Below are 11488 nucleotides of genomic sequence, written 5' to 3'. Positions count from 1 at the left end.
ATTGATCCATATTGAACTTCTTCAATATCTTATCAAGGTATGTGCTTTGTGAAAGACCTATGAGGCATCTCGATCTATCTCTATAGATTTTGATGCCTAATATATAAGCAGCTTCTCCAAGGTCCTTCATTGAAAAACTTTTATTCAAGTAGGCCTTGATGCTGTCCAAGAGTTCTATATCATTTCCCATCAAAAGTATGTCATCTACATATAATATGAGAAATGCTACAGAGCTCCCACTCACTTTCTTGTAAACGCAGGCTTCTCCATAAGTCTGTGTAAACCCAAACGCTTTGATCATCTCATCAAAGCGAATGTTCCAACTCCGAGATGCTTGCACCAGCCCATAAATCGAGCGTTGGAGCTTGCACACTTTGTCAACATTCTTAGGATCGACAAAACCTTCCGGCTGCATCATATACAATTCTTCCTTAAGGAAACCATTAAGGAATGCCGTTTTGACGTCCATTTGCCATATTTCGTAATCATAGAATGCGGCAATTGCTAACATGATTCGGACGGACTTCAGCTTCGCTACCGGTGAGAAAGTCTCATCGTAGTCAACCCCTTGAACTTGTCGATAACCCTTAGCGACAAGCCGAGCTTTATAGATGGTCACATTACCATCCGCGTCTGTCTTCCTCTTAAAGATCCATTTATTTTCTATGGCTCGCCGCTCAACGGGCAAGTCAGTCAAAGTCCATACTTTGTTTTCATACATGGATCCTATCTCAGATTTCATGGCTTCCAGCCATTTGTCGGAATCCGGGCCCGCCATCGCTTCTTCATAGTTCGAAGGTTCACCGTTGTCTAACAGCATGATTTCCAAGACAGGGTTGTCGTACCACTCTGGTGCGGAACGTGTCCTTGTGGACCTTCGAATTTCAGTAGGGGCTTGATCAGAAGTATCTCGATCATTGTCATTAATTTCCTCTCCAATCGGTGTAGGCACCTCAGGAACATTTTCTTGAGTTGCGCCATTTTCCGGCTCAAGAGGTAATACTTCATCAAGCTCTACTTTCCTCCCACTTACTTCTTTCGAGAGAAACTCTTTCTCCAGAAAGGACCCATTCTTGGCAACAAAGATCTTGCCTTCGGATCTGAGGTAGAAGGTGTACCCAATAGTTTCTTTTGGGTATACTATGAAGACGCATTTTTCCGACTTGGGTTCGAGCTTTTCAGGTTGAAGTTTCTTGACATAAGCATCGCATCCCCAAACTTTTAGAAACGACAGCTTAGGTTTCTTCCCAAACCATAATTCATACGGTGTCGTCTCAACGGATTTCGACGGTGCCCTATTTAAAGTGAATGCGGCAGTCTCTAAAGCATAGCCCCAAAAAGAAAGCGGTAAATCGGTAAGAGACATCATAGATCGCACCATATCCAACAGAGTGCGATTACGACGTTCGGACACACCATTACGCTGAGGTGTTCCAGGCGGCGTGAGTTGTGAAACTATTCCACATTTTCTTAAGTGTGCCCCAAACTCGTGACTCAAGTATTCTCCTCCACGATCTGATCGTAGAAACTTGATTTTCCTGTCACGTTGATTTTCAACCTCACTCTGAAATTCCTTGAACTTTTCAAAGGTTTCAGACTTGTGTTTCATTAAGTAGATATACCCATATCTACTTAAATCATCAGTGAGAGTGAGAACATAACGATAGCCACCGCGAGCCTCAACACTCATCGGACCGCACACATCAGTATGTATGATTTCCAATAAGTCGGTTGCTCGCTCCATTGTTCCTGAGAACGGAGTCTTGGTCATTTTACCCATAAGGCATGGTTCGCACGTGTCAAATGATTCATAATCAAGAGACTCTAAAAGTCCATCAGCATGGAGCTTCTTCATGCGTTTGACACCTATGTGACCAAGGCGGCAGTGCCACAAGTATGTGGGACTATCATTATCAACCTTACTTCTTTTGGTACTCACATTATGAACATGTGTAGCATCACGTTCGAGATTCATAAGGAATAAACCATTCACCATAGGAGCATGACCATAAAACATATCTCTCATAAAAATGGAACAACCATTATTCTCAGATTTAAAAGAGTAGCCATCTCGAATTAAACGAGATCCCGATACAATGTTCATGCTCAAAGCTGGCACTAAATAACAATTATTAAGGTTTAAAACTAATCCCGAAGGGAGATGCAGAGGTAGCATGCCGACGGCGATCACATTGACCTTGGAACCATTCCCGACGCGCATCGTCACCTCGTCCTTTGCCAGTTTCCGCTTATTCCGCAGCCCCTGCTTTGAGTTACAAATGTGAGCAACTGCACCGGTATCAAATACCCAGGAGCTACTACGGGCACTAGTAAGGTACACATCAATTACATGTATATCACATATACCTTTTGTTCTGCCGGCCTTCTTATCCGCTAAGTACTTAGGGCAGTTCCGCTTCCAGTGACCGCTTCCCTTGCAATAAAAGCACTCAGTCTCGGGCTTGGGTCCATTCTTTGGCTTCTTCCCAGCAGCTTGCTTGCCGGGCGCGGCAACCTCCTTGCCGTCCTTCTTGAAGCTCTTTTTACCCTTGCCTTTCTTGAACTTAGTGGTTTTATTGACCATCAACACTTGATGTTCCTTTCTGACTTCTACCTCTGCTGATTTCAGCATAGCAAATACTTCAGGAATGGTCTTTTCCATCCCCTGCATATTGAAGTTCATCACAAAGCTCTTGTAGCTTGGTGGAAGCGACTGGAGGATTCTGTCAATGACCGCATCATCCGGGAGATTAACTCCCAGCTGAGTCAAGCGGTTATGCAACCCAGACATAGTGAGTATGTGCTCACTGACAGAACTGTTTTCCTCCATCTTACAGCTGAAGAATTTGTCGGAGACTTCATATCTCTCGACCCGGGCATGAGCTTGGAAAACCATTTTCAGCTCTTCGAACATCTCATATGCTCCATGTCTCTCAAAACGCTTTTGGAGCCCCGGCTCTAGGCTGTAAAGCATGCCGCACTGAACGAGGGAGTAGTCATCGGAACGTGCCTGCCAAGCGTTCATAACGTCTTGTTCCGCAGGGAGAACGGGTGCGTCACCAAGCGGTGCTTGTAGGACATAATCTTTATTGGCAGCTATGAGGATGATCCTCAGGTTCCGGACCCAGTCCGTATAGTTGCTGCCATCGTCTTTCAGCTTAGTTTTCTCTAGGAACGCGTTGAAGTTGAGGACTACGTTGGCTATTTGATCTACAAGACATATTGCAAAGATTTTAGACTAAGTTCATGATAATTAAGTTCAACTAATCAAATTATTAGTGAACTCCCACTTAGATTAGACATCCCTCTAGTCATCTAAGTATTACATGATCCGAGTTAAACTAGACCGTGTCCGATCATCACGTGAGACGGACTAGTCAACATCGGTGAACATCTTCATGTTGATCGTATCTTCTATACGACTCATGCTCGACCTTTCGATCTTCTGTGTTCCGAGGCCATGTCTGTACATGCTAGGCTCGTCAAGTCAACCTAAGTGTTTGCATGTGTAAATCTGTCTTACACCCATTGTATGTGAACGTCTGAATAAAACACCCGATCATCACGTGGTGTTTTGAAACAGCGAACTGTCGCAACGGTGCACAGTTAGGGGGAACACTTCTTGAATTTATTGTGAGGGATCATCTTATTTACTACCGTCGTTCTAAGTAAACAAGATGCAAAACATGATAAACATCACATGCAATCAAATAATAAACGTGACATGATATGGCCAATATCACATAGCTCCTTTGATCTCCATCTTGGGGCTCCATGATCATCTTGTCACCGGCTTGACACCATGATCTCCATCATCATGATCTCCATCATCGTGTCTCCATGAAGTTGCTCGCCAACTATTACTTCTACTACTATGGCTAACGCGTTTAGCAATAAAGTAAAGTAATTTACATGGCGTTTCTTGATGACACGCAGGTCATATAAAAGAATAAAGACAACTCCTATGGCTCCTGCCGGTTGTCATACTCATCGACATGCAAGTTGTGAATCCTATTACAATAGCATGAACATCTCATACATCACATATAGATCATTCATCACAACTTTGGCCATATCATATCACAAACCACTTGCTGCAAAAACAAGTTAGACGTCCTCTAATTGTTGTTGCAAGTTTTACGTGGCTGAATTAGGGTTCTAGCAAGAACGTTTTCTTACCTACGTTAAAGCCACAACGTGATTTGTCAACTTCTATTTACCCTTCATAAGGACCCTGTTCATCGATTCCGCTCCAACTAAAGTAGGAGAGACAGACACCCGCCAGCCACCTTATGCAACTAGTGCATGTTAGTCGGTGGAACCGGTCTCACGTAAGCGTACGTGTAAGGTTGGTCCGGGCCGCTTCATCCCACAATACCGCTGAAGCAAGAAAGGACTAGTAACGGCAAGAAAGTTGACAAATCTACGCCCACAACAAATTGTGTTCTACTCGCGCAAGAAGAACTACGCATAGACCTAGCTCATGATGCCACTGTAGGGGAACGTTGCAGAAAACAAAAATTTTCCTACTCGTTTCACCAAGATCATCTAGGAGTTCATCTAGCAACGAGTGATTAGATGCATCTACATACCTTTGTAGATCGCGAGCGGAAGCGTTCAAAAGAACGGTGATGATGTAGTCGTACTCGACGTGATCCAAATCACCGATGACCAGCGCCGAACGGACGGCACCTCCGCGTTCAACACACGTACGGAACAGCCACGTCTCCTCCTTCTTGATCCAGCAAGGGAGGGAGGAGAGGTTGAGGGAGATGGCACCAGCAGCAGCACGACGGCGTGGTGTTGATGGAGCTGCAGTACTCCGGCAGAGCTTCGCTAAGCACTATGAAGGTGGAGGAGGTGTTGGGTAAAGATTTCCGGATAACACAATTATAGCATGAATAAAGACAATTATCATGAACAAGGAAATATAATAATAATGCTTTTATTATTGCCTCTAGGGCATATTTCCAACACTGTGTATCGGCTAGACCACCTTCAAAGCTCCAGATTTTCTCACCCAGATATGCCGACCACCCAGATGTAACGTATGAACCACGACCGAGATGTATGGCGTGGTTGAACTATGTCCGTCTTTTTTGTGTGTTGGCAACTTTGTCGGCCGCTGGCAAGTGTGGCGGTATGAACTATGGTTTTTTTTAGGCTGACATGGCCGTGTGTATGAACTATGGCCGTTGGCCTTTTTTAGACTGAGTTTGTTTGCCAAAAATTCCAACGCGGACAAAAACTGCGTCGGACAGGCATGGACGGTCTCCAGCTAACCTAAACGGACGAAAAGCGAACAAAACCTACGTCGGTTTGCGTCGGCATGTTAGAGTTGCCCTTAAGCAAGGCTAAGAATTTGCTGACCAAAGGCAATACATCCATGGTATTTGTAGATTTCGACATTTTGATAACTGATCCGTGTATTCAGTTCTGAGAGGGCTTGTTCCAAGAATCATTTGCTCCATTACCATGTTTCACGTCAGATTTGTAGATTGGATTAGGTGATGTGTGTCTCTAAAGTCTAAACCTGTGACTCCAACGATTACAGTCCACATTTCAGCAAACGAACTGTTGCTGCAAAAGGGGTTCAGGTCTAAAGCGTGGTTCGCGGACATTAACTTGACAACTTTTACCACAAGAACCGTAGCACTCCAGGAGCATGGCGCCAATTGCAAACAGCAAAGCGCTGTGAATTTTCCAACCCAACCAACCGCCACCCACCCCCGGTAGACTAGACAGCACGGTGAGCAGCTAGCACAGGGATCCCTATCCCATTGCTGTTTGTGCACAAAGGGCGGCCTCAGAAGGCACCGGTTGCCTGCCTTACCGAAATGGAAGGCTGACGGATCTGCCAAGGACTAGGATCTAGTGACATTCTCTTTAACTCCATCCGGCGAGGCGAGGGGCCAGAGCCTTTTACTCCTTTCTGCAGCCCTAGATTTGGAATGGCGACCTAGCTAGCCCACACACACACACATGCCTTACGTCTGAGTCTCTTCTTCCCCCTATCTCTCTCCCTCTCTCTGCTGCTCCCTTTGCCTTATTCTGTGAGATTTCGGTTAGTGCTTTGGTGGTACGTGAGTGTCCATTTTGTGGAGAGAAGAAGAAAACCCATATGGTGATGCATGTGTGAACATGTCTCGTCCTTTGCAACGAAAATAAGAGAGCGAGAACTGGCCCATGCTGGCCCTGCCTAGTGCCCCACGTGACCGGCCTCGCCATGAGCCGTCTGGTGCAGCCACCGGTCAAACTTTAAAGCCTTCAAGCTCTCTTTCCCCCACCTCTCCTTCTCTCTCTCCCCCTCTCTGAGCAAGCTAGTGGTAGGTCGCCGGACGCCATGGCGAGCAGCGGCGAGGTGCAGAGATCGCTGCAGGCGGTGGCGCAGGGGCTGCGGTGGACGTACGCCCTCCTCTGGCAACTCTGCCCCGACCAAGGGTACAGCGCAAGACTACCAACTCTAGCTCCATCCTCGCAATGTTCACGTCTCACTCTTGCATAACTACTAGTACTTCGTTCATCTTGATCTATCCATGCTCAACTGAACACTGGCAGAGCGCTGGTGTGGGCGGAGGGGCACTACAACGGCGCCATCAAGACGCGCAAGACGGTGCAGCCGGCCGTTGCCCAGGCGCAGGTACCGACGCCGGCGGCGGAGGCAGCCGACCAGGCCCGGAGCCGGCAGCTGCGGGAGCTGTTCGACTCGCTGGCCAGGGAGGCTGCCGCGGGCGGCGGGACAGGCTTCAGGGACGTCCACGGCTGCGCCCAGGAGGCTCGGCGGCCCAGCGCGGCGCTGGCTCCGGAAGACCTGACGGAGACGGAGTGGTTCTATCTCATGTCTGCCTCTTACTCCTTCCCTCCCGGCGTCGGGTACGCACCGCGCGCGTTTGCAGCTTTTCTTGCACTTTTTTTAGTACTATATCTTGTTACCGCCTTTTCTTACTCCGGCAAAACATTCCGGCTGTAGCTAAGAAAGAGAAGTTTCGGTCCATCTTGTTTTGACAAACTTCTAACCAAACCTAGACAAAATTACGGGAACACTTGGCCAGGTGTGCTACATAGCTCAACGATGCAAAATTGCCGGGGTGCACTAAGGCATCCCCGTAGTGAAAGGTGTTGTCCTGTTAGAAAGTTGTTTGTGTCTTTTCTAGTACTCCCTCCGCATAAGACGTTTGTTTTTACATTATCATAGTGTCAAAAATCGAGTGGGGCGTTTTGAAGCTCGGCCTTTGTGGAGGCCGAAATTTTTGAAAATAAATCAAAATTCGAACTTGCAATTTCAGAAAAAAAAATCTGAAAAACATGCATTGCACAACTAAACAAAGATGTGATGTGTATGTGTCTAAAATTTCAGATGAAATGCCTTGAAATGTGGTCTGTGCAAAAATAGATAAATTTATGAATGAATAGTGCATGTACTAAAAGGCCTTGCATTTGCTTTTTTTTGTGTAGCACTCATTTTAACGTATTTCATCCTGAAAATTTACACACTTGTGCATTATATCTCTAAGTATATGTGTATTTTTTTTTCAAAAAAATTGAGACATGCAAATTTGAATTTTGATCATTTCAAATTCGGCTTCCATGGAGGCCAAGCTGCATTGGGCATTTTCGTCAAAAAAGGTTAGATATTATGATACAGAGGTAGTGCTGTTTATGTAGTTCTACTGGTCATAAGAGTAGCACACTCCAATAATTGTGGTAATATAATATACACATGTATCAAAACGGTCCTAAGCAGCAGGAAAAATGAGGGAATTTATCTTTAAGGGGCCCATGCTCTGACCACCAATCCAACCAAAACCAAGTGGAAGAGCCAGAGCCGACAATGAATTTTACAAGGGATCTAACCTCCCTAATGTTAACGAAAGATTTCTAGAGAGCCATTCCTCGGAGTGGAGCTGGAAGGGTCTCCATTCGGTAAATATTTGGCTCTAAGCAACTCTCTTCAAAGAGCATTGTTGCTAGGTTGAGAAATTTCCCACCACCATTTCATCATATATAAGACACTTGTTCTTGATAGAAGTGTTGATGGCACGTAGATTTCAACTTCATGAGCTTATATCATTTTAAGTGTCCATGGAGTTCCAAAAAATAACATTATGGTGCTTATCGAAACCCTCATGAGTTCCTTCTGACAAACCCCATTGTGTACATAGGCATATTGGACAGGCACAAATTGATAAGGATAATCTTATCCCAGACTAATTGAATTTACCACACCAAGGTGCCACTCTGCATGTTTCACACAAAAAATGGTCCAATTTGTCAAATATTATTTGAGCTTTTAGATATCTGCACTTGACATGCTATTAAACTTAGCTTTAGATATAACATTGTTATCCCATGATTTTTTGAAACGGAGGCAAAAAAATTATCTCACCGCATTAATAAAGAAGAAAATCAACAAGGTTTAAGGTCCATTATGCCCCAACAAATGGAAAACAAAAAGCCTACTTTGGTGACACGAGTGAACTCAAGTGCTTCGCCCAGGCGGTAATCCAATCCTTGACCTCATCCTCGATGTGTGCAATGATTATGTTCAGCATAGTACGCTTATTTCTAAAAACCCTTGCATTTCTCTCATTCCATGACTCGGACCAACACTATGAGCAAGGCCATCGCCCGTCTCATATGCTCTCCTCGCAACACCACGGCCTCCCACCAAGCGTGAACCGAGAGGAGCGCTTGCTAGGAAGTGATGCCAAGCTCCAATGCATCAATTCAAGATTTGACAGTGTTCCAAATTCTTTCTGATAGAGAACCCACACTCGAACAACATATGGGTCGCCGACACAGGTTCCCTCTTGCATAGCTGACATAAACCATAGTTTGGCCAGCCTCTTCTCTCCAAATGGTCATCCATACTCTATTCTAAGGACGAGCCAATCCAAAAAATTGCACTTTAGAGGTGCCTAGATGACCCAACCCATTGGCACCATGAGGGTATCAATCGCCCCGTGGAAATGGGCAACACCATGGAATACTTGCCATTGGTGGTGATCTTGCAAACAATATCGTCGGTAATGTCATCGTGGAGCTGCACTTGTTCCAGACTAAAGGCACTGAATTGTGTAATGTGGGTTACCAAGAACCCACGGGCCATGTCAATCTTCGTGAGCCAAGAAAGGTCATGCAACAAAGACCAGGGCCACAATAACATTTGGCTTGGCCCCAAGAAGCCACAGGTAGTGCCAAAACTTGGTAGTCTGGCTATCGCCCACCATGACGGTAGTTGCGACATAGAAGAGGTCCACGCCCACCTTGCTGCAAGGCGTCTCCAATCCTACCCATGCCCGATTAGGCTCCTTCCATTTGTACCATGGCCAACGCAATCAGAACGCTCTAGCATACTTGCACAAATCCAAAATCCCCAAGCCTCCAAACTTCCTTGGCATAGCTTCCAGCTCGCTTTGCATTGACCACCAAAAACCGTGTTGAAGCTTCTCCACCGCCACAAGCATCCCATGTTAGGACCAGGGACGTGATGTGGTAGATTGCCTGCTCCATGGGCATCGCTTTGACAAGGGCAACCTTGCCAGCCGCCATGATGTTGCCTCCCTGTCAGGGACAAGCTTACCCACCACCTTGTCGACGAGAGGCTCCAAATCGGTCCTCCGCCAACGGTGCATAGACAGAGATAGCCCGAGATATATCATGCGGAAGGTGGCCTACTTGGCAGGAAAACTCGCGAGGACCTTGTCAAGTTTGATGTTAGTGCATCGGATGGGGGGCCACAAGCATCTTCTCCAAGTTCGTCACAACGCTTGTGACCTCCCCAAACCCATGCAGAATGGTGGTAGGGCGCTGAATATCCACCCGAATTGGCACCACAAAAGCGTCGCGTCATCTGCATATAAGGAGGTCCGAATGAAAGCTGCCCTCCCACCCACAGGATGGAGATGGTCCCGACGAGTGTCGATGTCTAGGAGGTTCTGAAGCAGGTCGATCGAAGCACAAAGGGAAGTGGAGAGAGTAGGTCTCCATGGGAAAGGCCCCTCCCATGCTTGATCAGCTCCCCAAGAACTCAACGAAACCCTCAAAGTCGAGGATTGCATAAGAGTGGTAAGCATGTCCCGGAGTTTCATCAGGAACACCCTACGGTGGAGAAGATTGAGCAAGTGGTCCCACCAAACAGAATCTAAGGTCTTCCTGGTGTCTAACTTAAAAAGGAGAATTGGCTTCTTTAACCTGTGCAGCTTACGCCCCAAATTGTGAACATATAGGAAGTTGTCATCGATACTCCATGACTTGATGAAAGCACTTTGGATCCTGGAAACGAGCACGTGCATGAGGGGTGCAAGATGCGAGGCCATCATCTTTGCCACAATTTATTTTTCATGGTCGTGTCGATGATACTAATAGGCCGAAAAAAATCATAGATTCACTCGGCGCCATCCTTCTTGGGGAGAAGCACGATGTTGGCCTAGTTGACCCACTGGAAGTGCTCTACATGCAGGGCAGGGAAGAACGCACCATGTAAACCTTTGGGCCCGACGCCTTGTCCTTAGGCATTTGCGCAATGGCATCAGTGACCTCCTTCTCTGTGATAGGGTCGCCAAGGGTCGACAGGTTGCATTGCGTGAAGTCTATACCCTCCCAATTGAAATTATGCGTCCTTCTCTGGCCCTTGTGCAGCATGGACCCGAAGTGCTCCTGGGTCAACTCCTCTTTCTCATCATGATGGACCATATTTTTTGACTGAAATCATTTCTGTCGAGTTCAACACCTGATAACTCCAGAGTTGCACTTGTTCGTGCTAGTCGACACCTGATAATCTCTTGATGTCACGAGCCCAGTAAATCTGGCATGTACTCTGTTTGGTTGATAGTTGACACATGTCTCTACTCTGTCTGCAGGTTACCTGGAAGGGCCTTTGCAAGGGGAGGGCACGTATGGCTTAGTAGAGCAAATGAAGTTGACAGCAAGGCATTCTCAAGAGCAATACTTGCCAGGGTACTTTTCTTTTCTTGATTTTCCGAAGCCATTCGTTAGTCGGCGCTTAATCTGCAGTGCGTGTACAATCGTAATTAAATATTTTAGCATGACAAAAACTGGATGAACAGATTGAGTAGAAAGAATGAAAAAGCATAATTCTTTACCTAATGGTAGACATACAAAGTGATTGGGGTATAAACATGCTAATGGCGAAGCCAACACGAATCTGTACAATTCAGTTTTTCCCCCTTCTTTGTCTGATGATATTTTCCTTCTCATTGGGTGCATAACAAATTTCGGTGGAAATGAATTGCAGAGTGCAGGAATCAAGGTATTTCCCCTATAAGCATAGCTATTTATCAATTATGAATTTTTACCTACAAACTTCATCTAATATCCATTATCTGTACATCAATCATATCACAGACGGTCGTATGCATTCCGATTGTCGATGGTGTCCTAGAAATCGGGACCACAGAAAAGGTGAATTCACATTGTGTCATTTCATAATTAAACTAACCTCCTTCCAATTACTTTTTTTTTTTTT

The 11488-nt window shown here is 45.8% G+C and overlaps 1 protein-coding gene across 1 annotated transcript in view; it reads left to right on the top strand.

The window, feature by feature from the left end:
• Positions 1-6223: 6223 nt before the first annotated feature.
• The window catches only part of LOC119273212 (transcription factor BHLH42-like), an 8421-nt gene continuing 3156 nt past the window's right edge, over positions 6224-11488 (top strand). Inside the window, exons 1-5 of the mRNA XM_037554481.1 lie at positions 6224-6441; positions 6559-6873; positions 10863-10959; positions 11258-11272; positions 11368-11424. Of these exons, the coding sequence (XP_037410378.1) occupies positions 6344-6441; positions 6559-6873; positions 10863-10959; positions 11258-11272; positions 11368-11424 (582 nt within the window). The 5' untranslated portion in view covers positions 6224-6343. The remainder of the gene's footprint in view (positions 6442-6558; positions 6874-10862; positions 10960-11257; positions 11273-11367; positions 11425-11488) is intronic.

The sequence above is a fragment of the Triticum dicoccoides genome, chromosome 1A (assembly GCF_002162155.2).
Source record: "Triticum dicoccoides isolate Atlit2015 ecotype Zavitan chromosome 1A, WEW_v2.0, whole genome shotgun sequence".
In the NCBI taxonomy this organism is placed as follows: Eukaryota; Viridiplantae; Streptophyta; class Magnoliopsida; order Poales; family Poaceae; genus Triticum; species Triticum dicoccoides.
This window is presented reverse-complemented; position numbering and strand designations above follow the sequence as displayed.